The sequence below is a fragment of the Hemitrygon akajei genome, chromosome 16 (assembly GCF_048418815.1).
Source record: "Hemitrygon akajei chromosome 16, sHemAka1.3, whole genome shotgun sequence".
NCBI lineage: Eukaryota > Metazoa > Chordata > Chondrichthyes > Myliobatiformes > Dasyatidae > Hemitrygon > Hemitrygon akajei.
The window spans coordinates 72,015,630-72,043,445 of NC_133139.1; the positions used below are offsets into that span (position 1 = coordinate 72,015,630).

At 42.0% G+C, this 27,816-nt stretch overlaps 1 protein-coding gene across 2 annotated transcripts in view; it reads right to left on the minus strand.

The window, feature by feature from the left end:
* The window catches only part of pkn1a (protein kinase N1a), a 155,700-nt gene that overhangs the window by 106,436 nt on the left and 21,448 nt on the right, over positions 1 to 27,816 (minus strand). For both annotated transcript variants that reach the window (XM_073069151.1, XM_073069152.1), the window contains exons 2-3: positions 8,582 to 8,882; positions 3,044 to 3,198 (exon numbers count right to left, since the gene is read on the minus strand). In XM_073069151.1, coding sequence (XP_072925252.1) covers positions 3,044 to 3,198; positions 8,582 to 8,882 — 456 coding nt within the window. The remainder of the gene's footprint in view (positions 1 to 3,043; positions 3,199 to 8,581; positions 8,883 to 27,816) is intronic.

The window sequence follows — 27,816 nt, forward strand, 5'->3', positions numbered from 1 at the left end:
TAATGTTTTGCCTGATAGAAATTTAGGAGAGACAGAGACAGACAGCTGGTTTCATTTCCCATGAGTTGAAATGTCTAATACTACAGGATGTGCATTTAAGGTGAGAAGGAGCAAGTTCAAAAGAAATGTGCAGGACATGTATTTGTAGAGTGATGGGTGGCTAGAATGCACTGCCAGGGGTGGCCATGGAGGCAAGCATGATGGAGAAGCTTAAGACATTCTTAAATAGGCACAAGAATTTGCAGAGAATGGAGGAATAAGGACACTGTGTAGGCAGAATGGACTAGCTTAGTTGCATGTTTAAATACTAATGTTATTAGTTTGTCACAACATCCAGTCTGCACTGTTCAATGCAGGCTAGAGTGTGCTAGGTTGCTGGAAATTATGCTAAGGAACAGGATTTATGTTCACTTGGAGATGCACAGAAGATTGTATTACTCTAAGTTTTTAAAGGAGATAATTAAGAAATTTGCTGAAAGGAACATTGGTATGGCATGGTAAACCTGTGTAAAGCACAAGGGATCTGAGATCCAAACTGACTGAGTGATCAAATGCAGAGGATAATGATGGATGCAACAAAGGATCTGCCGGACGAATCAATGACTTAAGCAGCGTTTGTTTGGGAAAGGCATCTCTGACACTTTGTCAAAACCGTCCGTCAGGTAGCGGTGGATAAGATTTTTTTCTGAATGGAAGTTTGACAAGAGGTGTACCACAATGATTGCTGTTTCTCAGATAAGAACATAGGTGGAGTGATTATTAAGCTTGCAGATGATGCAAAAATAGTTGTTGTCTCCAGATACATCAAGACATAGATCAGCTGGAATGTTGGCAGACCAGTGGCAGGTAGAATTTAATTCAGACAAGTATGATGTAATATACTTCAAGAAATCAAATTTGGAAGGACACAGTAAATATAGTAGCAACCTGAAGAACAGAGATGTACAGAGACCTTGTTGTATAAGCTCATAGCTTTCTGAAAATTGTGACATAGATGTATAGTGTAGTGAAGAAGCCAGTTGGTTTGCTTGCCTTAAAAGGCCAAGGCATTGAATATAAGAGCTGGGACCTCGTGACGCAGTTGTACCAAACATTGGTAGGCTGCAGTTGGAGTATTGTGTACAGTTCTGGTCACCACACTACAGGAAGGATGTCATAGAAAAAGAGCAAGTTTAAAAGAGATTTATCAAGAAGCTGTCTGGAATCAAGACCTTTAGTTGTAAGGGCAGACTAGATGGACTAGATTTATTCTGAGGAGGAGGCTGAGAGATGAGGCATGGAGAGGACAGACAGTGTTTATTTCCTATGGCAAGGGACTATCAAACTGGAGGGCAGGGGTTTATGGTGAAAGGGAAGAAACTTAGAGGGGTACATATTTCACACAAATGGTGGTGGTTATCTTGAACTAACTGCCGGAGGAGGTAACAGAGGCAGATACAATCACAATGTTTAGAAGGCATTTGGACAAGTACTTTGACAAGAAAATGAAGAGTGCTACAGGCCTATTGCAGGCAAATTGGTCTGGTATGGACAGATATCATGAACTGAATGAAGGCCCGTTGCGGTGCTTTGATCCTTTGAAGAAAAAAAAAAATCACAGGACACCGACCGTAATCTTTGAATTCCTTTTGGAATGTCGGGGTGGTGCCAGAGGGCTCAAGAACAGCAAATGTTAATCTCTTCTTTAACGTATTGGAGTCAGGATATGCTGCACAATAGCAGGTCAGTCAGTGCTGGGAAGCATTTGAAAACTGTAGATCTGGGACAGGACCAAGTCAAAGAGTCATACATTGACAAGGGCCCTTTATCCTAACTTGTCCATGCCAACTGAGATGCCCAGCATCTGTCCCAACTGTCTGCATTTGACTCATAGCCCCCAAGCCACCTGGAAGGAATTGGATTAAAGAAAGCTAGATTTGTTACAGGTGAGTTGTACTTACAGTTTTCTGATGAAGGTTATGAAATCAATGTAGCATGTATGGACTTCACAACATTTCTGATAAGGTGCACAAATGTAAAAGAGGACATTGATAGTGCAGATACAAAGTTGTTTAAGCAATAGATTACAAGAAGGTGAGCTAAATGGCTCTTTTTTTGGACTGAAGATTGGTACCAGAGATCAGTGTTAGAGCAATTGTTTCTATTGTTCTACATAACTGACCTAAGACTAATGAGGTGCAAGCCACAACTTCTAAGTTTGTGGATGACACACAACTTGGCAGTGTTGTGAAATTGTGAAGAGGATAGTGACAGATCGTAGCAGGATATACTGGCTAATGCAACAGGCAGACATGTGGCCAAAGTAACTTCGTGTAGAGAAATGTGAAATGATACATTTGGTAGGCAGAATGAGCAAATGAGCAGAGATTTAGAAAATGGAAACCAGTTGAAAAAGGGAATGCGAGTGCAGAAGGACTTGGTGATGAAGATCCGCAGGTCACTGAAGATGGCTATGCAGGTCCAAGGAGTTGAGGGCTGTCTTGCTGAGCCTTTATAACTCACCAGCCCACCCATAACCAGAGTATTGTATTCAATTCTGGCTGAAGATAGGAAGGATATGAAGGCATTAGGAAAAACTTCAAATCATAGTTTCTGGGATGAGGAATGGTATGACAAGGTCAGATAATACACTGGACTGTTTCATTTGGAGAAAAGTAATGGGAAGTTTGATGTAAGTACATATTGTGAAAGTACTCTAAGTGAATAGTCATCAGAGTTCTATCTATGTCAAAACTCACATATGACTACTAAATGTGTAAGAATTTATCGATGCATTTGGTATCCACGAGTAAATTTGTGCAGGTGATTCTGACCTCCAATCCCATAAACCACAGCAGTGCTCTGAGCAGATTGGGTGTCCAAAGGCCACCCAGCTTGAAGGCTATCACCCACTGGCATCTTCTACACTTCAAAAGGCTGGAATGGACACCTCTGTTTTACTCTTACTTGCAAAACCCTTAACTAATACTCCAAGAAGCAGGACTTAAAAAGCAGCAAATGAACTTTACTTATGGAAGCTGAACCTCAGGAAGTTCTTCCTTACCTTAATGGGTCCACTGGAGTACATCTGGATCATATTCTCAGCACCTTGTTTCACCTTCATCTCTATGTCAAGCTGCTTTTCAAGTGCTACAATCCGGTTCTTGTTTGCAGTCGAACGAGCCTCCCGGCTCAAAGTACCAGGAGACTGTGGTCCATCTAAATATATAAAAAAAAATTCAGATCTTCATTTGTACTTGTTTTAAATAGTTGATTCCAGTTAATTGGGACACATCAGAACTAATACATTTAGGTCCAATAAAGCAGCTGCCCCAATAAGATGAAGTTTCATGAAAACAGTTTTTAAAAAAGTATGAAAAAAAGACAAACTGAGTAACAAATTATGTACTTAAATAAAATATAGAACACATTAGAACACTACCAAACTACTACAGCACTATAAAATTGTACTTGTTCCTAATAGTTATCAGAGGAATTCATCCAGTGTATGCTGCCGTGTTCTTTATATTGATGGTAAATAAACAAAATCAGTACAGACACCAAGTGCAGATAATGGCCTGCCTTCATACAATCCTTTTGACCATTGCTTATCTTCAAATCTTCCGAACCTTCATTTTCATTGCAATATTCAAAATGATTGCTGATACCTTCAAATTCTTCATAGTTCTGAACTTGAAGTAATGAAATAGTTTCGTTTGCACTTTGCTGACATTTCCAAGCCAGAATGCTTGAAACTGCAGTGAGCAAAACAGCTCTGAATTGCCTTACTACATATTTCTTGCCAACTATCAGTGGCAAAAATCACAGCTTTTTGACGAGTAACATGTGCGACTGATGCAATTTTAAAACCATTCACTATAAGCACGGTATGGTGTCCAACAGCCACACAAGTGCATGCGACTAACTCCAGTTAGAAACTGTTTGACAACAGTCTCGTGCCCCAATTAAACAGCATAACATCCCAAAAGGGCATTCCCGGCTATTTTCTCGATTAGTTTTTGCAGTTTTTTAAATAAAAGAATTGTCCCAAATAAGTAGAAACCCCAATTAACTGATGTCCCAATTAACCAGTATGCATTGTAATAAGTATTTCAAAAAAAGGCAGAGCAGCACGACTAACAATTTAGCAATATCAAACCACAGAACAAAGGAGTGCCTTGGACACAGTCCATTTCCGTCAGCTTTCCTCCTTCCCAGGACAATTTTGTTCTTTCTTGGTATAGTTGCAAGGGCACTGAGATCAGCACAGAATGACTGGGCCAAAGCGCATGTTTTCATATGATGTTGCTCTGCGACTGTATACATCTCTCTTTTGAAAGTTACAAACATGTGTTTTCATTATTTTTCTAGCAAGATACAACCCAATGTGGAAAACATCTTAATCCCCCCCACCAAGACATTTGATTTGTCACCTTACATTTATCCCTTATTACCCACTCCCTTGCCAGTGGAAACTTTCCGATTTACTTGTTCAAACACATTGGTGTTTATGAATGTCCATCAAACTCTCCCCAACATTCTCTACACAGGTTCAGGAACAATCTATGTTACTCAACCCATTATCGCGACAAAGAACAGTTTACCTTTCGGAATTAACTATTCATTCCCAATTTCCTGCTCCCTATTCTTAATTCCACAATTATCTTCCCTTAGGTCCCTATCCATTAGCCAGAAGGGTGAAGATTCACCAAAATGCTGCCTAGGCTGGGGTACATTGCTTATAAGGAAAGATCAGATAGACTGGGTTTCTATTTCCTGGAGCGGAGGAGGCAATATGACAGGCATGGATAAGGTAGATTGTAAGAGTCTTTCTCCTTCTCTCTTGGTAGGTGTGTATAAAGTAAGATTTTAATCATTGGTTTTAAGCTAACATGAAATTTAGAGCAATCAGAGGGGAAAATTTTTCCAGAGGGATTGATACCGGGCATGTGCTGCCAGAGGAGATGGTAGAGTCAGATACAGTCACAAGATTCAAGACACATCTAAATCGGACACTAGAAGAGCCAAAGCAAATCATATTCAACAAAGCTAAGGTTTTTATTGTGTGAGACAATGAAATCAATGCAATAGATGTTGTCTAGATGGAATTTTTATTAGATGCTTAATGCCTCTGTGGACAGCACAGTGAGATACAACATATCATCCCACAGTTAAACCATTCCAACTGCATTCATTCACTCGGGCCTGCATGGAGTTTGCATGTTCTCCATGTGACAAGTACTTTCCCCAGGTTCTCTGGTGTGCCGCTTCCTAAAGACGTGCTTGGAGATTAACTGGCTACTGCAAGTTACCCTAGTACGGAGAAGGAAGAGAAGAATCGGTAAGAAGTCAATGTGTATGTCATAAGGAAACTGGCAGCAAGGATACAAGTAAGGGAATGAGTCAGAGGAGAGTACTCCGAGAGCCAGCACTCTCAATAGGTTGAATTGCTTCCTTCTGTGTTAATCAGGAAATATGACAAAAGGCTGGTTTGTAAAGTTGAAGCCTATGGGTTTAAGAGTCAGTATCAGCAGGATTAATAGGAAACAAACTTCAGGGCAAACAATACAGGAGGTTAATGGTCATTTTCCAGTCTCAAGGAAGGTGGACAATGTGTATCCCAGGGATCAATGCAAGGACTAAAACTTAGTTACTTATACTATATATTTCCTAACAGATTTGACACAAGGTTAGACTGGTTGAAAATAAAGATAGAATAAAGAGAGGCATTATAAGTAATCATCTTTTTCTATACAATTTCAGGATCTGGACATGGCTGAAAAGACCAGCATTTATGCCAATCCCTACTTCCCTTGAAAAGGTGGTGGTCAGTCAGCCTCTTACACAACTGAAGTGCGCTGGTCAGGAGTTTCCATGATCTAGACGCAGTGATGAAAAAGGACCAGGATCAACCGGCTGCCATTGCACATTATATAGAAGAGGACATTAGTTTGGGAGGTGGTGTTAGTACAATCAGAATGATGAACACTGTATCCCATTGAGTACACATGGTAGGATGGGTGAACGTTTAGATTGATGCCAATCAAGCAGCCTGCTCTAGCCTAGTTTGTATCAACCTTAATCCAAATTTGCCAGCACTGCATATATCCAGGAAGGGAACTTCATCATGCTCTTGACTTGCAGTGTTAGTATTTCCAATTGTTGTAGCCACAGTGGCTGGTTCCACAGAGTCACTGAGTTATACAGCATAAAAAGTGGCTCTTCAACCCAATTCCTTAATTAAGCCAACTAAAATGAGCCATTCCCTGAACCCCTCAAGATTTTACAAAACCTCATTGAGGTCACCTCATAGGAGGAGGCATGTCAAATATAGGAAGCTGGGATTAAGTGAAGCTCATGAGAAAAAGAGACAAAGGAGGGCCACTTAAGATGGCCTTATTCTGCTCCTATGTATTATAGTCTTATGTAAATCAGGAGGGAAATTTTTTTTAAAAAGACACAAGATACCTCTGGTAGATAAGGTAAAGCTGAACCCTAAATGATTCTTCACAAATACTAAGAGTCAAAGAGTAATAAGGAAAAAAATATAGGTGATCAATGTTGTTGTTTATGTGTAGAGCCATGGGAGATAAACGAATATTTTTCAACTGTATTTACTGTGGAGAAGGTCATGGAAGTTAAGGAATGAATGGAAATAATACTGAATATATCCACATTACAACAGTGGAGGGGCTGACTGTCTTGGAGTATATCAAGGCGAATAAATCTCCATGGACTGATCTCCTGCTTCAATAAGGCAACAATTATACCAGTGCCTAAGAGAAGTAGTGAGAGCTGCCTTCATGACTATCGCCCTGTAGCATTCATATCTACAGTGATGAAACACTTTGAGAGGTTGGTCATGGCTAGAATTAACTCCTGCCTCAGCAATGACCTGGACCCACTGCAATTTGCCTTCACCACAATAGATCTATAACAGACTCAATCTCAATGGCTCTTCACACAGCCTTAGACCACCTGGACAATACAAACACCTATGTCAGGATACTGTTCATCGACTATTGCTCAACATTTAACACCATCATTCCTACAATCCTGATTGTTAAGTTACAAAACCTGGGCCTCTGTACTTCCCTCTGCAATTTGATTCTCATCTTCCTAACTGCAAGACCACAATCTGTGCAGATTGGTGATAATATCTCCTCCTCGCTGACGATTAACACTGGTTCACCTCAGGGATGTGTTGTTAGCCCACTGCTCTACTCTCTATATACCCCTGACTGTGTGGCTAGGCATAGCTCAAATGCCATCTATAAATTTGCTAATGTTACAGCCATTGTTGGTAGAATCTCAGACGGCGACGGGAAGGATAACAGGAGTGAAATATGCCAACTAGTGGAGTGGTAACGCAGCAACAATCTTGCAGTCAATGTCAGGAAGACAAAAGAGCTGATTGTGGACTTCAGGAAAGGCAAGACGAAAGAACACATACCAATTCTCAGGGGATCAGAAGTGGAGAGAGTGAGCAGTTTCAAGTTCCTGGGTGTCTCTGAAGTCCTAATCTGGTCCCAATATATTGATGCAGCTATAAAGAAGGCAAGACAGCAACTATACTTCATTAAGAGTTTGAAGAGATTTGGTCTGTCAACGAAAACACTCAAAAAGTTCAACAGATTACCGTGGAGAGCATTCTGACAGGCTGCATCATCATCTGGTATGGGGAGGGGTGGGGCAGCTACTACACAGGATTGAAAGAAGCTGCAGAGAGTTGTAAAATTAGTCATTTGCATCTTGGGTACTAATAGTACCCACGACATCCTCAAGGATTAATGCCTCAGAAAGCCGACGTCCATTATTAAGGGCCCTCATTACCCAGGACATGCCCTCTTCTCACCGTCAACATGAGGAAAGAGGTACAGAAGCCTGAGGAACACACTCAGTGATTCAGGAAAAGCTTCTTCCCCTCTGCCATCCGATTCCTAAATGGACATTGAACCTACGAACAGACACACACACACACACACACTCTCTCTCTCTCTCTCTCTCTCTCTCTCTTACTATAATTGATTTACTTATTTATTTTCCTTTCTATATTATCATGTATTGTATTGACTTGCTGCTGCTAAGTTAACAAATTTCATGATTCTGATTCTGAAGTATATCTTGGGACATTTTGGGAAGAAATTGGAGAGATCCTGGCAGAAGCTTCTGCACCTTTCTTAGCCAAAGTTGAGATACTCAAAGACTGGAGGGGGCTAATGATGTGCATTTAACAAGCATTAGATAATCAGTCCAGGGAACTATAGGCTGGTGGGCCTAACATCAGTGGTGAGAAATTACTGGAGGGGACTCTGAGGGCCAAGACCTACCTGCAGAGGTGCTGATATGGCCAAGCAAGTCTGTCACTAATGGAGCAGGAAGTGAGCAACAGTTTGAGAGGTGCTGAGCATCTTCCCTTTTCAGTGCTGAGTTTCCATGTGTTCCCAAAAGTTCTCAGAGCCATTCACCTTCTCTATCTTGATCAGTTACAGGCCAGGAATTCCCAGGAAATGGTGAGGACAGTACATTTTTACCAAAGAACCCAGTACTGAATAACCCAGAACTTGCTTTCTACACCTTATATATACACACAAGCCATTACCTTGCAATTCGTCAGGGTCTTTCACCACAATATGTGCATCAAGTTCCTGTAGCTGTTCATGTAACTTCTCCAGTTTTCGATTGGAGTTTTTCAAGACAAGTTCTACATTGGACAGGTTCTTCTTGTCAGTAGTCACTTTTCGCAGGTTCTCTGCACCTTCTTTTATCTTCAATTCTTTCCTGATCTCCCGTTTAATCTGCTCTTTGGCTTCATCCAATTTCTGCTGGAATGACGTGTCTGAGAAATCTGAACTCTGGTCAAATCCAAGTTGTTCAAAAATTGGCAGGTTTCCAGGATCACTCTGCAAGAAAATCAAAGGACTTAAATGGCTTAGTCTGCATAAACAACAGTTAAACACCTCACAAAGTTTAGAAACTTATTCCAATACCATGCTAAGATCCCTGAAAAAAAGTTGCATAGAGTTAAAGAAAGAAAGATCTGCAGGAATATGAAAATCATGCTGGGATTCAAGTAAAAAGCACAAAACTGTTCTACTTGTGCACAACTGTGAATTGGTTACCATATCTAAAACAAATATGGCATTGACAGGTTGCAAAAAGATTTTAAAATAATGTCAGACAAGATCATCAGGATGCAACTCTTTTTCTTACAGAATTTATCCACTAAGGTGCTAATACAAAGAAATTTTTAAACTTTGGAAAGGCTTTTATGCATTATGGAGAAATTTAAATGCTCATCTAAAAAAAGATGAAAGATTCCTAAAAATCTTAAGTTATTCTCCATATTTCCCAACATTACAAATAACCATTTGACCATCTAGTCCATGCCAAATCAATCCTATTCCCCTGTAACCTGCTTGTTCTCTCTTTCTTTCCACGGGTACTGCCTGACCAGTAAATATCCAACAACTTCTACTTTTATTTCACACTTCCAACATTATATATTTTTTCACTTTTCAAAATGAAATACAACAAGTTTCAGAGGAAGCATATTTGCTGAATTTGGTACCTTTGTGTGCAATAATTGTACTGACTTTAAATTTGAAACAATACTTAGAATAATTAAACATTACATTTTACAAAACCTTGTATGAATCATTCAAGTCAAAGGTGTCCAGGCAGGTTCCTTGAACAGAACTTTTTCATATTAAACAGTTAATAGCATAGTGAAAGGAGAAGCTACTGACATACTTGGTGTATGCCGCTGTCATCCTTTGCTATATCACAATGCAGAAACACAGACAAGAAGGTGCCTGCTACAAATAAAGCCTAGGTTATCTCCCTCAATGTCAAGAGGCAGGTGGTAAACTTAATAGTGAAATCAAAAATAGTGCAGATGCTGTGAATCTAAAATAGTCAGAGTACCACAGCACATAAATAGGCTTATCTAGTCCATACCCAACTGTTATTATGCCTCATCCCATTGACATGCTGCTGGATCATTCCCCTCATAGCCACAAACTTATCCAAACTTCTCTAAAATGTTGAATTCAAACCACATAAACCACATCTCTGGCAGCTTGAGCCACACTTGCACCATCCTCTGAATAAAGAAGTTTCCTCGCAAGTTCTCCTTAAATATTTCACCTTTCACCCTTAACCTATGATCTCTACTTATAGTCTCACTCAACCTCAGTGGAAAAAGCCCACTTCAACTTACCCTATGACTTATACCTCAACTTGTATGCCTCTATCAAATCTCCCCTCATTCTCCTATGATCACAAGAATACATTCCTAACCTATTCAACCTTTCTCTGTAACTCAAATCTCAGCAACTTCCTTGTAATTTTCCTCCACACTCTTTCAATCTTATTGACATCTTTCCTGTAGGCCAGTGAACAAAACTGCTCACATTATGCCAAACTGAGCACTGTAGGTGATCTGCAAGCCATTCCCAAGTCAATGCTTGCTTTCTATTGCTAGCACTGAATGCAGTACAATTGATTGAAAGAAATGCAAGTGAACCATTACTTCACCAGAAAAGGCTGTTCGGGGTCCCTGAGTGTGGACCCAAAATGGGTGAAAGGGCATGTGTTGCAAAATAAAGTCCATAGGAAGGGGGACGGTTGGTAGCAGGGGTTCACAAACTTTTTCATGGCATGGACCCCTACCATTAACTGAGGGGCCCATGGACCCCAGGTTGGGAACCCCTAGTTGGTAGAAACATAAAAGTGGGCTTAGGGAGTTTTGAAGACAACAGTTCCCCAAAATGCTGAAATGAGAAGATGGGCTTTTCAGTGCCTCCTTGTTAACAGAGATATTGTGGCTTGCAGTTCTGCAGCTACATAAGAAACAGCTCCAATTCTCAAACATCTGAGACATCAAAACTCGCATTTAGATCAGCAACTTGGCTTAGGTAAAACCTCAGTCTGCATTTCAAAACTCTAACGGATATCTATTTTCTGTATGTGTGAAAAAACTCTCAGCTGTATGTATGCCTATAAATAGACTTTGCCCTCTTGCTGGTAAAATCTGTATTTCACAAATGACACTAACACCATTTTAGGACATGACAATAGTCAGGAACAATATAAAGAAATACATCAGATATTAGAAATATGCTCAAAGCGGAAGAGTTTGGGGTATGTAATCAACCATTCCAGACACAAATTCAGATTGGCTGTTTTACTGAGAACAAATCAGCTGTTGAAAACAGTCCAAAATTGCACCCAAGCTCCCAATGGCAAGAGAGCAAAATCTGATCAATAGGTTTAGTTCCCTGATTGATCCCTTCTGCTCTTCCTTAATAATAGCACATTATCTGGTTACCTCACGATCTTCATCCTTAAAACATTCCAAGTTTCTGTTGTACCCTAATGACCCCCAGTTCTAACTCACCACTGCCCTTCCCTGCCACTAAATCGTTACTCTATTTGTCTAGCATCCACTATTGATAAGAATTTCACATGTCTAAACAGAAGAAAGACTCTTTCTCCCTCAGTAAGCAAGTCTAAAACTAGAGGGCACAGGCTTAAGGTGAAAAAGGGAAAAATTTTAAGGGGACGCAAGGGACAGGTTTTCCATGCAAAAAGGTGACATGTATATGGAATGAGCCGTCAGAGGAGGTGACAGAGACAGAAACAATTACATTATTTGAAAGGGTACTTGGAGAGGAAAGGCATAGAGCTGGGGGCTCTCAACCTAGGGTCCACGGACCCCATGTTTAATGATATTGGTCCATGGCATGAGAAAAGGTTGGGAACCCCTGGCATAAAGGGACAGGGGCCTAATAAAGGCAAGTAGGATTCAAGTAGATGGACATCATGTTCACCATGAACAAGCTGGGCTAAAAGATCCATTTTAATGCTGTGTAGTTCTCTGTCTCAGTCATGGAAGCCTCTGCTCACACCACACCATCAATTCTGTTCTTAGACACTAACGCAACCTTTCTCTCCGGTGACCAATAAAGTGAACCACGTGGTTCCTTGGTGTTACTTTTGATCCTGTGATGATCCTTATAATATATCTCTTTGCTATTACAAACACAAGCTATTTCTACCTCTATAACATTTCAAGACCCCACTTGTCTCAGCTCACTTTGGATGAAACACTTGTCTATTGCATCATTCCCACTTAGCCTGTCTTTTCTTAAACAACCTGCTTCACTCCACCCCATCAAAACTTCAGGGTAAACAAACCTCTGTCACTCATGCTCCACATCCTAATCCATCACCAGTTGTCTCCACATTGAGTAAAACCTCTAATTTACAAAGTGCACCTTAATCACTTCATGGCCAACCAGCTTCTACAGTACTGTGCACGTATATATTGCTGGGGTGCCTAAGACTTTTGTACAGTACGGTAGGAATTTTATATATTGCACTGTACTGCTGCCATAAAAATAATAAATTTCATGCCATATGTGAATGGTGATAAACCTGATTCTGATATGGGTCTCTGTTGTGGATTGAGAGTGGAAAGGGGACAGGGAGAGGGGAATTATGGTTGGGAAAAGGAGAAGGGAGTGGGAGGCACTCTATAATGATCAATAAACCAATGTTTGGAATCAAATGACCTTGCCTCATGTCTCAGTGATTGGTGCCTCTGCACCCATGCTACCCCCTGCCCCTGGCACTTCCGCTCTACTGCCTGGCCCACACCCCTCCGACAGTGCTCCACCCTCTCCATTCCCAACATCCTTTACTCCCACCAGATTTACAAATTCTCACTGCTCCATGTTGACAAATACAGTACTGTGTAAGAGTCTTAGGCACCTAAGCTAAATATATATGTGCAAAAGACTTTTGCAAAGTACCATACATACCCACTCCACAATACCTGCTTTCCCCAGACTTTGTCATTTCTGAAATTAATCACTTTACCACTGGAAGCTGTGCCTACTGCTGCCGCCAAGAACTAGACTCTGAAATCGCGTTTCTCTCTGCCTGTGTGAGACATAACCTCAAACCTACAAGCCCTAATTTGGCCTCAGTCAAAGGTTTGATTAATGACATTGCTTCAGATCAGATCATTTTAACATAGACACTTCATGTATTTAAAGGTATTATACAAGTAAGAGTGGGATGGATCAAGTGGCCACGATTGTGTTGAAATTGAACCCTGCTGCCACTGGAAATTTGAGCCGTGCCCCCTGTTTGTGATGCAGACTCAAAACTTCTCTGCATCTTACAATAAACACACCTACCGCAGTGCTGAGGCGAGGGGAAGGGTGCGGCAGGGACATGTTGGAGGGAGATGATGGGCAAATGGAGCCATGGAGTTACGTGGGGAGGGAAAGGTGGAATTAGAAGACAGTAGCTGGTGGGTGATAGGTAGAGACAGGTAAGCAAAGAGAAGGGAAAAAAGGGGGAAGATGAATTCAGAGGGGGGAGGGTGGGTGGATGGAGACTAGATGACAGTTGGAAACAGATGAAGGAGAGATGACACGCAGAATGAAAACAGGAAGGGGAGATGATGACATTAGACAATGGTGAGACAGGCCAGGGAATGGACAGACTTAGATTCTGTCACCTCTCCCAACTGGTTTAAACTGCCTAAATTTCTTTTCCCTACCCGGTTCCAACCGAGAGCCCGTCTCTAACATCCCACTGCACCCTTAACTGGTTCAGGTGTCCATCAACTCCTGCCTCACCCTTCCCTATCTTCTTTATACCTTCTCTCCATACTCACTCCTGATGCGGGGACTTGTCTTGAAATGCCAATCATGTCTCCTCCTCCACAGAAGCTGCTCAGCCCACTGAGTTCCTCCGGCAGTTTATTTTTTATCCCAAATTCCAGTATCTTCAGTCGCTTGTGCCTCCAAATGAAAGTTGAATGCTGTATACAAGTCCTCTTGCAGTAAAGGACAGAATACCACTTACCTAAGTGCATGCATATCTAATAACTAATCAGCTCCTTGTAAACATTAAACACCTTTCAAATTCCCTTAAGATAAAATATGCTGCTTTTCTACCAACACTGATTCTATTAGCCACATCCTTGCCAATCATTTTAACCTGTACTCATTTTGATCTGCATCTCATTCTTTACTGCTACATCAGCATAAATCTCAACAGCACCTCGTCAGGAGCAGCTTGCAAATCAAAGAGTAACTGATTCCTGTTCATCCCTACTCCTTGCAATCTATCTGTTGGCGAATCCTCAATCTCCCACAGCAACACCTCACCCCCAACATTACGGTCAGTCATAGACAACAGATTCTGCAAATGCTGAAAATCTTGAGCGACACAAAATGCTGGAGGAACTCAGCAGGTCAGGCAGCGTCAATGGAGAGCCTACTAAAGCACCTTGGCCTAAAACATTAACACGAGGAAATCTGCAGATGCTGGAAATTCAAACAACACACACAAAATGCTGGTGGAACGCAGCAGGCCAGGCAGCATCTATAGGAAGAAGTACAGTTGACGTTTCGGGCAGAGACCCTTCGTCAGGACGAAATGAAAGAAAAGATAGTAAGAGATTAGAAAGTGGGAGGGGGAGATCCGAAATGATAGGAGAAGACTAGAGGGGGTAGGGTGAAGCTAAGAGCTGGAAAGGTGATTGGCAAAAGGGATACACAGCTGGGGAAGGGAAAGGATCATGGGACGGGAGGCCTAGGGAGAAAGAAAGGGGGAGGGGAGCACCAGAGGGAGATGGAAAACAGGCAAAGAGTGATTGTGAGAGGGGCAGAGAGAGAAAAAGAGAGGAATGGGGGGGAATAATAAACAAACAAACAAGTAGATAGATAGATAGATAGATAGATAGATAAATAAGGGATAGGGTAAGAAGGGGAGGAGGGACATTAACAGAAGTTAGAGAAATCAATCTTCATTCCATCAGGTTGGAGGCTACCCAGACTGAATATAAGGCGGTGTTCCTCCAACCTGAGTGTGGCTTCATCTTGACAATAGAGGAGGCCATGGATAGACATATCAGAATGGGAATGGGACATGGAATTAAAATGTGTGGCCACTGGGAATGTAGAATTAAAATGTGTGGGTTAGGGATAGGGTTTCCCTTGTCCTCACCTACCACTCCACCAGCCTCCAGGTCCAACATATAATTCTCTGTAACTTCCACCCCCCCCCCCACAAAGGGATCCCACTACCAAGCACATCTTTCCCCTCCCCCCTCTTTCTGCTTTCCGCAGGGATCGCTCCCTACATGACTCCCTTGTTCATTCATATCCCCCCCATCCCTTCCCATCGATCTCCCTCCTGGCACTTATCCTTGTAAGCGGAACAAGTGCTACACCAGCCCTTACACTTCCTCCCTCACCACCATTCAGGGCTCCAGACAGTCCTTCCAGGTGAGGTGACACTTCATCTGTGAGTCGGCTGGTGTGATATACTGTGTCCGGTGCTCCCGGTGCGGCCTTTTAAATATTGGTGACACCCAACGCAGACTGGGAGACCGTTTCGCTGAACACCAGAAAAAGCAGGATCTCCCAGTGGCCACAAATTTTAATTCCACTTCCCATTCCCATTCTGATATGTCTATCCATGGCCTCCTCTACTGTCAAGATGAAGCAACACACAGGTTGGAGGAACAACGCCTTATATTCCATCTGGGTAGCCTCCAACCTGATGGAATGAACACTGATTTCTCTGACTTCCATTCATGCCTTCTTACCCCATACCTTATTTATTCCCTCCCCCCTTTCTCTTTTCTCTTTCTCTCTTACAATCACTCCTTGCCTGCTCCCCATCTCCCTCTGGTGCTCCCCTCCCCCTTTCTTTCTCCCTAGGCCTCCCATCCCATGATCCTTTCCCTTTTCCAGCTCTGTACAAAAGCAAAAGGGTTTGCCAATCACCTTTCCAGCTCTTAGCTTCACTCCACCCCCTCCTGTCTTCTCCTATCATTTCAGATTTCCCCCTCCCCCTCCCACTTTCAAATCTCTTACTATCTTTTCTTTCAGTTAGTCCTGACGAAGGGTCTCGGCCTGAAACGTCGACTGTACTTCTTCCTATAGACGCGTTCCTATAGAACGCCTGATGCGTTCCACCAGCATTTTGTGTGTGTTGCTGGCCTAAAACATCGACTGTATATTTTGCTCCACAGATGCCGCCTGGCACGCTGTGTGTGTCGCTCAAGCACTCAAACTCTGACTCATAATCTCATGAGAAAGCCTTCAGAGAAATCAAATAGATCCTAGCAACTATTATGGCATTACTGATTCAACTTGATAAAGCCTCAAACGGATTTGTAAAATACTATTTGTATTTCAGAAATCCATCTCAACTCTGCCTAATCATGTTACTATACTCTTCATGCCATTTCTTTAATAATACAGGGAAAGGGCCACGCGAACTGCTTGCTTTCTCTCCCCTGCTGTTCTTACACAGGCAGGCATGGACACAGAGGTCTGAAGTTTCTACACTGTATGATTCCAAAACATTACCATCTCCCAATATGTGGGATTGCTGAAATTGACAACCAGTACATTCACAATTTTCACAGCCACATCTTTGAAACTCCTCAGGCATAGTCATCAAATACTAAGAAGCTATAACCTTTCAGTCCCATTAATTTTTATTAACACTATTTTCTTTGAGCTCCTCATTCATGTTTTCCTCCTGCTTTGCTTCATTTAGAGGGCAGCATTAATATTGCTAAAAATGTTTTAGGTATAGCAAAGTGCATCTTTTACTAGTTTGTGATAGGAACAGATCACAGAGCAGAGTTCTACACTAGGCAATACCACAGGATGAACCTCAACAAAGACCACCCCTCTAGGCAAATACACAGTCCAAAATAATACTGGTAGAAAAAAGAACGAGGTCCTATGCAGTGAATATAGGGAATACAAAAAGAGATCAAAAAGCCTTGAGGATAGCATCCTCTTGATTGTGTGTCAGTAAGGGTAAGAAAAGGAGGATATGGCATAGGAAGCAGAGATTCAGATTTTTGGATCTTTGGGACAAAGGGACAGATTGCACCTGAAATGAACGGGGCTAAAATAAAACAGGCAGATTAGAAGGTGCTAATAGGGTTTTAACTAGATTGGCAGGGTGGGGTGGGGAATCCAATAAAGAGACGGGAGTCTGGGAGTTAATACAGATATGAATAGGAACCAGAGCACCAGGTCACAAAGTGGAAGGACAAGGGAAAGATGGATGTCATGACCAATAAGTCTGTAAGGAAGAAAAGGCTGCAGCAAGGTAATATATATACACTGGGATGGAGTATTAAAATTATAACCCAGTTAACATTAATAAATAGTAAGTTGTTTTCACAGAATGACATACACTCAGCAGCCACTTTATTAGGCACACCTGCTCATTAATGTAAGTATCTAATCAACCAATAATGTTGTAGCAACTCTGCATAAAAGCATGTAGACATGATCAAGAGGTTCAGATCAAACATCAGAATAGGGAGGAAATGTGATCTAAATGACTGTGACTATGGAATGATTGTTGGTGCCAGATGGGGTGGTTTGAGTACGTGCTGATCTCCTGGGATTTTCATGCACAACAGTCTCTAGAGTTTACACACGACAGGGAGGAAATACCTTGTTAGTGAGAGAGGTCAGAGGAGAATGGCCAGACCGGTTCAAGCTGACAGTAACTTAAATAATCAGGTGGTACAACAGTGATGTGCAGAATAGCATCTCTGAATGCACATGTCAAAGCTTGAAGTGAATGGGCCACAGCAGCAGAAGACAACGAACAAACACTCAGTGGCCTCTTTATTCCTCCCTATTCTTCATTGTTCTCATGAGTATACTTTGCTCTCCATTCTTCAGTTTGATGTACATCATTGTATCACTCACAGCACTGATAGTGACTATTAATCCTGTGTCCACTTCTGGATACAAACCACATTGTCCTTCAGTAACAAGATCACCATTAGGTTTCTACTATAATGATGAGTGGCACTTTAACAAGAGGGGAACAAAAATTACGACTGGGAAGTATATATAAGTAAGAATAGTCGGCAGGGTTTAACCTAGCTTGGCAAGGGGTGGGAACCACAGCACTAGGTCAGAAAGTGGAGGATCTGAGAGGAATGTAAATGCCATGACCAGTAAGTCTATAAAGAGGAACAGACAGAATAGACGCAATGGGATGGACAGTTTTTAGTGTGTTTAATTTATTGGAAGGAGAATTAAAGGCAAGGGAGATTAGCTTAAAGCATATGGAGCTATGATGTTGTGGCCATTACAGAGACCTAGTTGAAAGAGGGACAGGTCTGGCTGATTTATGTTCCAGGGTTTGTGATGTCTTAATAGAGACAGAGAAGGGGGAGCACGAGAGACAGACAGGGACTCAGAGAGAGAGGAAAGGTAGAGAGCAAGAGTGAGACACAGAAGCACAGAGAGAGAGCAGACAGACAGAGACAGAGACAGACAGACAGAAACTTAGCTGCAATCTGAGGAGACATAATAGAGGGCTCATTCATTGAGCCTGTGTGGGTAGAAGACAAAAACAAAAGAAAACGTAATCACTCTGATGGAATTATATGACTGTCCCCCCCCCCCCCCACTACCCTAATCAATAGCCATCAGAACATTGAGGGACAAATACGCAGGCAGATTAGGGAAAGGTGTGAAAAAATGACAGGGTTGTTGTAGTATGAGGCTAACCTCCTTTGTGCAAGAGGTTTAGACAATAGAATTAGTTAGATGCATGCAGTAAGATTTCTTAAATCAGTATGTAGATAGTCCAACTAGAGGAGAAGCCATACTGAACCTGCTGCTTGGAAAGGTGACTGAGCTTTCAGTGGGGGAATATTCAGGAAACAATGACTGCAACTCCTTAGGTTTGAAGACAGACTACGAATAAGGGTAAGTATGGAACTTGTGGGAGAAAATGGGGCTTGACAAATTAAAGATGTATTAAGTAGAAAATAAGGAGTGCTAATTGAGTACTGCTGATTTTGGGCAAGTCCACATCTAACATGTGGAAGATGTTTAAAGTACAGGACAGGTATGCTCAAATAAGGACAAAGATGGCATGGTAAGGGAAACTTGGATGACAAGAGGTGGTAAAATTATTCAAAATCAGGTTTATCACTGACATATGTCATAAAACGTTTTATGTCAGTGGTACAATGCAAGACATAAAATATACTACAAATCACAATAAGACATGCATCTTGAGTGCATGATCAGAGTGCAGCTCACAAAGTTTTTTCCCTTCTCTCAAAAGTTCTCAGGCCGAGCAGAAGATTCAGAAAGTGTCCCTCACTCAGTCATACCATTCAATTTTATTTTGCAGTTCTTCCAGGTGGTTTTCCATAAGACTCGAGACTTTCTGATCCTTCTTCACTCTCAAGTCAAAACAGCAGAGGAAACATTTCCTTCTGCAACATGATCTTTCCAAAGATTCAGTTTCCTTTTAAATCTAAGTATCTTGTCACTTGAAGTCAAAACATTTTCTTCAGGGTCTTGGAGAGACTTGTTCAATTGGTTCACATGATGAAAAATGTCTTAAGTAGGCTAATTTCTGCAGCCAATCTTCATCTTCAAAGCAATCAGCAAAATCTGGCCTACTATTTTCTTGAAAGTACTCCTGCAATTCAACTTTCAACTCAAACGCCCTGTTGAGAACTCGTCCTTTGCTAAAACACTGGATTTTTGTACGTAGCAGGGATTGGTGTGCTCTTTCACATATTTTTAAAATATTCTCGTGAACTGGTCTTAAAGCTACTAAATGACTTGCTTCTTTAACCCTTTTACTGACTGTAACTATTTTCAAAAGCTTTAATCTGTTTGTTTTGAGATTCCAATTGTCATTTAAAATAATCAGCACTTTTACGTGTCATATGATTGTGATTTACAGTTGTGTCTTTTCAATTGGAGCCATTTTCTACATTTTAGTAAGTTGTTTGCTGCAGAATAGGCACAATGGAATAGGACAATTTGGATCAGCAGTCTATGCAAAAACCCATTGATAAGTAGCTTTCATTGTAAAGATATGATACCACTGATTTTGTCTCCAGGACTCCAAAGAGGCTGGTGCACTTCTTCTGGGGCAACAGGAGTCACAGGGTCCCTGTGCAGTCTTGAGTCTCCCAATTGCAGAGGGCAATCAGTCATTGGTGTGTGTACACACCTAGCTGGCAGCACTCTGCAGAGGTACCTGTATAGCAATCGCCCTCTGAGATGGCATGCACTGGCGACACACTTTCTCTGCTGGAGACGCTGCCTGCAGGACAGCACATGGCTTCCGAGGGAACTGCCTTGGTTTTACCGAGAGCTGTTGAGGGTATGGGCTCTAGTCTCATCCAGACAGGGTGCTCCTGTGCCAGTGGGGGACAGTGCTCTAGCTGCGAGGGGAACTGGTCCCCATCCTATCACGGTGGGCGTCGAGGGGACTCGGGGAAGTGCAGACGTTCTGGCCGTACCACTACCTGAAGGGCCAGTAGTGCTCATCAGACCCTGGCCTTGGGATACCAGGTGGGAGAGGGTCCCACACAACATGAGCCATGTCACGGGGATGCCCACTATGCCCTTCCGCGTTGCTCCAAAGTGTTTCTTGTACGGGCTGCTCTTGTACTTCATTGTCTTCGCCTGCTGAGCAGACTCGCCTTGGTGGTCTATGTTACCATCTGGCAGTGGAGGAGGTCTCCAGTGTAAATCTCTTTATGCAGAGGCCTGTTCCCTGTGCATTGAGGACCTGGGGTGGAAGGTATTGCATAGGGCAGTACCATTCAACAGGTTTTTGAGCAGGTTCACCGAAACCCCGTCCACCTATCCTGTGGCTAAGAGAAGTCAGTGTACCAAACTTATATGGAGTGTGAGAGGCTGCAGCCCGTCTGAGTTTCTGAAGAGGCTGGTTCTGGTTGTACTTCAGCCCCGCACTCCTCATACACGGGCACCCGGTACGAAAGGGAGCAAGTCGCAAGGAGGATCTACTGGTGAGCTTGCTCCTGGGCCTGGCCAGAGGTGGCCATTCATAGATCTAGGCAGCAGAAAGTCAACACTTTGCCTGGGCTGACTGCCTGCCCCTCTTCCGAGGATACATTCGTACCTGCGTGACTTTCGAGAAGGAGCATGTGGTCACAATGAGTACAGTGGGGGATTTCCAGGAGAGTGGGCCCCCCAGAAATGGACAGTTTTTATAGATAGTAATCATATTTTAATTTGAATTTATTCACTGTCTTGTAAATACTTGATGTTTGTATTTCATGTATTAGTTGTGTAAATAAACTTACAGTTTTGTAAAAAAAAACAAGACTTTTTTTTGTATCCATCGTTGCACTAGCTCAGCGAAGTGACTCAGAAGGATGTAATTCTTCATCATTAACCTTATCAGAATTGTCCGTGGGCCTGGGCTTAGAATCCTACTCTTCAAAAATCAACAAAATGGACTATCTTTAGAATGAAAATTTCCCTCTAATTTTCTACTCCACCGATAAGAGTTAGTCGGCAGCATGTCAGGGGAAGTTGTGGGAGGTAATTCGGGAGGGAGAGGCTGACGTCAAAGCCCAAGTTGGGCAAGATCATTCAATCTCAGAAAACATATTTCACACTCATCAGCCTACCATCCTCCCCTCTGTGCAATACAGCACTCACTAATTATCAGCCTACCATCCTCCCCTCCATACAACACAGCGCTCACCAATTATCAGCCTACCATCCTCCCCTCCGTACAACACAGCGCTCACCAATTATCAGCCTACCATCCTGCCCTCCGTACAACACAGCGCTCACCAATTATCAGCCTACCATCCTCCCCTCCATACAACACAGCGCTCACCAATTATCAGCCTACCATCCTCCCCTCCGTACAACACAGCGCTCACCAATTATCAGCCTACCATCCTCCCCTCCGTGCAATACAGTGCTCACAAATTATCAACAGCCTACCCTATGCCGTGTCAAAAACTGGGAATGAACAAAGGAATATAAAGATGCCAGAAAAGACCTCAGGAAGAGAATAAGGAGTCAGGAAGGGTCATGAAAAGTCCTTGAAAATTTGGTTTAAAGAGAATGCCAAGGTGATCTATGTATACATCAAGAGCAAGAGAACACCTAGATGGAGGGTAGGACTTCTCAAGGATGAAGAAGGGAAGATGTTCTTGGAAGCAGAGAATGTTTGTGAGGTCCTAAATGAGCACTTTACACCAGTATTCACCAAGGAGGACATGGAGGATAGGATTTTCAGTCTGGAATATTTTATGCTAGGGTATGTTGAGATAAAGAGATGATGTTGGGGTTTCTTGAAGAATGTTAAAGTGACTAAGCACCCAAGGCTGTGATGGGTTATATTGCAGGTTATTGAGAGTGGCACAGAAGGAGATCGCTGGGGCCTTGATAAAGATCTTCATGTTCTCTTGAGCCACAAGCAAAATCCCATAGGTTTAGTGAGCAGCTAATGTTTTTAATTTTTTTCAAAAGGGAAACAGTAATAATCCTAAAAACTGTAGGCCAATAAGCCTCATGTCAGTGGTAGGGAAGCTAATGGAGAGGATTGTTAGGGATAGAATTTATGAGTATTCTATAAATGATGGCCTGATTAAAGGCATTCAGCATGGCTTTGTGTGGGGCAAGTCATTTCTTACAAATGTGATTTGAGTTTTTCAAGGAGGAGATGAGGGTGATTGATTAGGATAAAGCTGTGGATGTTGCCTACAGGGATTTTAGTAAGGCTTTTTGGCAAGGCCCCTCATCGCAAGCTCATCTAGAATATTAAAATATATGGGATCAGAATCAAACCAATTGTGATGTGACTATTTGGATTCAAAATTGGTTTGCCCATAGAAGACAAAAGAATCAGAATCAGGTTTATTATCACCGGCACGTGACGTGAAATTTGTTAACTTAGCAGCAGTAGTTCAATGCAATACATAATATAGAAGAAAGTAATTAATAATAAATAAGTAAATCAGTTACAGCATACGTATATTGAATAGATAAAAAATCTTGCAAAAACAGAAATAATATATATTTTAAAAGTGTAGTGTCCAAGGGTTCAATGTCCATTTAAGAATCGTATGGCAGAGGGGAAAAAAGCAGTTCCTGAATCGCTGAGTGTGTGCCTTCAGGCTTCTATACCTCTTACCTGATGGTAACAGTGAGAAAAGGACATGCCCTGGGTGCTGGAGGTCCTTAATAATGGACACTGCCTTTCTGAGACACCACTCCTTGAAGATGTCCTGGGTATTTTGTAAGTTAGTACCCAAGATGGAGCCAACTAAATTTACGAGCTTCTGCAGCTTCTTTCATTCCTGTGCAGTAGCCCAGTCCCCCCACCCTCATATCAGATGGTGATGCAGCCTGTCAGAATGCTCTCCACAGTATATCTATAAAAGTTTTTGAGTGTATTTGTTGACATACCAAATCTCTTCAAACTCCTAATGAAGTATAGTCACTGTCCTGCCTTCTCTATAACTGCACTGATATGTCGGGACCAGGTTAGGTCCTCAGAGATCATGACACCCAGGAACTTGAACCTGCTCACTCTCCCCACTTCTGATCCCTCTATGAGGATTGGTATGTGTTCATTCGTCAATGAACAACATCCTGGCATAGGTACTGGTCTGTAGGACTTAAACTGGCTGAAGATCTGAGACTAGTATGTTCTGCAAGGGATCTAACTGAGACCTCTGTATGTGTATAATGGATTTGGATGGGTGGGGTAGTTAAGTTTGCAGATCATACAGAGATTGATGGTATAGTGGATGGTGTAGAAGATTGCCAAAGGATATAGCAGGATATAGATCAGTTGCAGATATGGGTAGAGAAATGGAAAATGGTAGTTTATTCCGGCAATGTGAGGTTGTTTCGCTTTGGAAGAGCAAATGAAACGGATAGTACACTGTTAATGACAGGATCCTTTACAGCATACTGTACAGCTTCTTTACCACCCTGGGTTGCCACTTCCAGGGAGCTATGAACTTGCAATACAAAAATCCCTCTGTACATCAATTCTTCCAAAGATTCTGTCATTAACTGTTTTCTGTCATCTTACATTTGACCTCCCAGGTGTGAGTGCAATACCTCACAATTAGACAGATTACTATTTGCCACTTCTTTGTCCATATTTCCTGCCATGTCCTTTAATCTTCCTCCATACTATCCACAACTCTTTTGTGTTGTCATGAGCTTATCCATCAGGTGTCTAATACCTCAACTGCAAAGAAAAAGTATGTTTATACATTAACTTGGTCGAACATGTCAGTGGATGTCACCAAACACCAATGCACCAATCAGTCCTTCAAACACTTTAGTTCTCAACTAGTGTTTTCATGTCCTTAATCAAAATACCTAGATAGAATGACTCAAAGCTTCCTCCAAGATCTGTCCACAAATGGATAATTCCCAACAGGAAGGAGAAGCACAGCTGTACATGGAATGCTGCTGAAGGGATTGGCACTTCCTAGCACAGGCAGAGCGAGCGCATGAAATCAATAGTAGAAATCAGCTGCTGTGGGAAAGCAGATGAAGTTTTCTATTTATTTATTAAAGTGTTCATTATTTTATGTACTTTTTAACTCTTAGTTATTTTTACTTTTTAAATATTGCTTTAATGTTTGACAGGCAAGTGTCTGCGAGTCTATGCAAATATCAAAATTGCTCTAAATAAATTTCAGCACTCAAGACTGACAGACTGAGGGACAAGGCTTTACCATCAGAACAGTCATTGCCACTGCTATTAGGAGATTCTGGGAGCTCATGTCCAGCAGATAACTTATGTCTCAGTCCACAGATCAACAGCAGAAAGCAATCCCACTTATAGATAGATAGATAGATACTTTATTCATCCCCATGGGGAAATTCAACATTTTTCCAATGTCCCATACACTTATTGTAGCAAAAACTAATTACATACAATACTTAAAATACATACATAAAATAAAATACTTAAAATAAAATACATTGAATGGTAACTTAAGCTCAGTCCTAACCCCGGCACTTTAACATATCTTACCCCCGGCGGTTGAATTGTAAAGCCGAATGGCATTGGGGAGTAATGATCTCTTATATAACTGTGTACTTGAAGCTATGCAGCCGTGACTTGTATCCCATTGGCTCTCTCAACTGGTTGGCAGAAGAAGTTTGAGACAAGAGTATTCATACCGACATTTTAAAATTTTGTAGTTTCTCCCACATGCATGGTGCCTCACTTGAAGGCAATTGATGGCAAACACAAAAGGCCTTCACAACATTCAGCTACAATCGTTGAATCCAGCTATAATCTTACTCTCTGTTCACAACTTTCAAATACTTTTCAGGCTTTTAAACACACAAAAAACCACAAGTAACTGTGACACTAAGCTGAAGACCCACATCACACAGAAGTAAACAGATGCACACAATATGAGCCAAATCCATCATTCAGACTTGAAAGAATGAATGAACACTCAAGAGACTCCATGGGTGAATAAAAAACAAAGAACAATTGAGAGCAAGGAAAAAGACACATGTTAAGTACATGTACAGCAGATGAGCCAATGATAAGAGCATACAAGGGGGTTGGAAGAGAATTTTTCTTTAAATTGAAAAGGATTGCAGAACTCAGAAATGAGAAAATCTGCAGATGCTGAAATTCCCAGCAACACACACAAAATGCTGAAGGAACCCAGCAGGCCAGATAGCATCTATGGAAAAAAGTTCAGTCGACATTTTGGGCCGAGACCCTTCAGCAGGACTAGAGACCTGTGTGTGTGTCTGCCTTTGTCTGTATGCGTGTTTGCCTGTGCCTGTGTTGCAGAACTCAGAAGTAAGATTATCAAAGAACTCACAAAAAAAACAGAAACCACCCTTTATATCTGTCTCTGACTTCCAGTGATTGTCTGACCTTTCACAAGCTAGTTAAACATACCAGGCATGGGTGCCTGCAGATGACAGGAATCTTGATTCTTTCCTGACTGGATTGCTAGTGTTACGGGCATCCACTCACAGCTGTGCCAAGATTCCACAGGAAATCTTTGCAACAGGCCATCTGTGTTTGCCTCCATACTAAAACAGCAATGTAATTAGTCCTGTGATGCCATAGTCCATAGTCCCGCAAATGTTTCCTTTTCATATATTCAACATTTACAATTTTCATTGAATTTTGTGTAATCGTCCTTAAATGAAATACATTCCAGATCACTTTAAAATAGAGAACAAAAACAAGAGAGTAGAGGATTGGTGCTTTTATTGAAGAAGGGTAGTAAAGCTCAGTCAGGTAACTACGGACAAATAAGCTTAACAGCAATGCAGGGAAAGTTGCTGGGGAAAAAAAATTGCTGCCAATGATGATGACAATTTGTATGTCAATGAGGAAATGTGCCACTGCCTTCTATAATGCATCATTGTAGCCATTGGAAGAGGTGGTTATTTGAAGAGCAATTGTTTGAACCTGACACAAAACTCTGGTCTACTAAGCAGCAGTGGTCCTTGTACTGTTGTATGCGTCTGTGAGCTGAACTATCTACAGCAGATATTGCAAGTCACTGAAAGCATAACACCAATGCCTTCTCCAAAGATGTTGTAAAACACGGAACAGTATAGCACTGGCCAGACCATTCAGCCCCAATGTTGAGCAAATCTTGATACCGATTTATAAGTCCTCCTTCCTCTATTATCAATCATTTACCTCCATTCTCTTCATATACATGCGTCTATCAAAAAAAGCTTCTTCAACTCCACCAAACTGACTTCTTCCACCACTATCCCTGGTAACCCATTCCAGGAACCATCACTCTCTGCTTTAAAAAAAAACTTGCCGCTCACATTGCCTTTAAGCTCCACCCCCAACCTGAAAAGACTGTCCTTTAGTGTTTGACGTTTCTACCCTAAGGACCAGATTCTGACTCCCTACCATATTTGCGCCTCCCATAATTGTACAAACTTCTATCGTCTCCTCTCCCAGTTTCCAATGCTCCAGGAAGAACAACCTAATTCAGTCCAACCTGTCTTTCGAGCTCATACCCTCTAATCCAGGCAGTGTCCTAGTAAACATGAGGAAATCTGCAGATGCTGAAAATTCAATCAAACACACACAAAATGCTGGTGGAACACAGCAGGCCAGGCAGCATCTATAAGGAGAAGCACTGTCAACGTTTCGGGCTGAGACCCTTCGTCAGGACTTCGACAGTGCTTCTCCTTATAGATGCTGCCTGGCCTGCTGTGTTCCACCAGCATTTTGTGAGTGTCCTAGTAAACCTCTTTTCTGTACCTTTCCCACAATCTCCACATCCTTCCTACAACAGGGAGACCAGAACTGCATGTAACACTCCAAGGGTGGTCAGACTAATGTTTTATACAGCTACAGCACAACTTCTTTTAACACTGCTACCAAAGAAGGCAAGTATTCCTTATGCCTTTTTATCACCCTTTCCACTTGCAGTTAACTATGAATCTACACCCCAAGATCCTTCGATACTCACAGGCACAAGAGGTACTGCAGTTGCTGAAAGATTCTGACATGTCATTCCTTGGCTTTCCCTACTGCCACAATAAGGCCACACTAAGGTTGGAGAGCAACACCTTGTATTCCATCTGGGTAATCTCCAAACTGTTGGCACGAACATCGATTTCTCAAACTTCTGGTAATTACCCCGCTCCCTCCTCTCCTTCGCCACTCCTCATTCTTGTTTCCCTCTCTCACCTTATCTCCTTACCTGCCCATCACCTCTCTCCGCTGCTCCTTCCCCCTTCCCTTTTTTCCATGGTCTTCTGTCCTCTCCTTTCAGATCCTCCCTTCTCCAGCCCTTTATCTTTTCAACTTCCCACCCTCCTCCTCTCCCAGTTTCACCTATCACCTGCCACCTTGTACTTATTTCTCCACTCCCCCCACCTTCTTAATCTGACTTCTTCCCCCTTCTTTTCCAGTCCTGATGAAGGGTCTTGGACCGAAATATCGACAGTTTATTCCCAAATATAGAAGCTGCCTGAC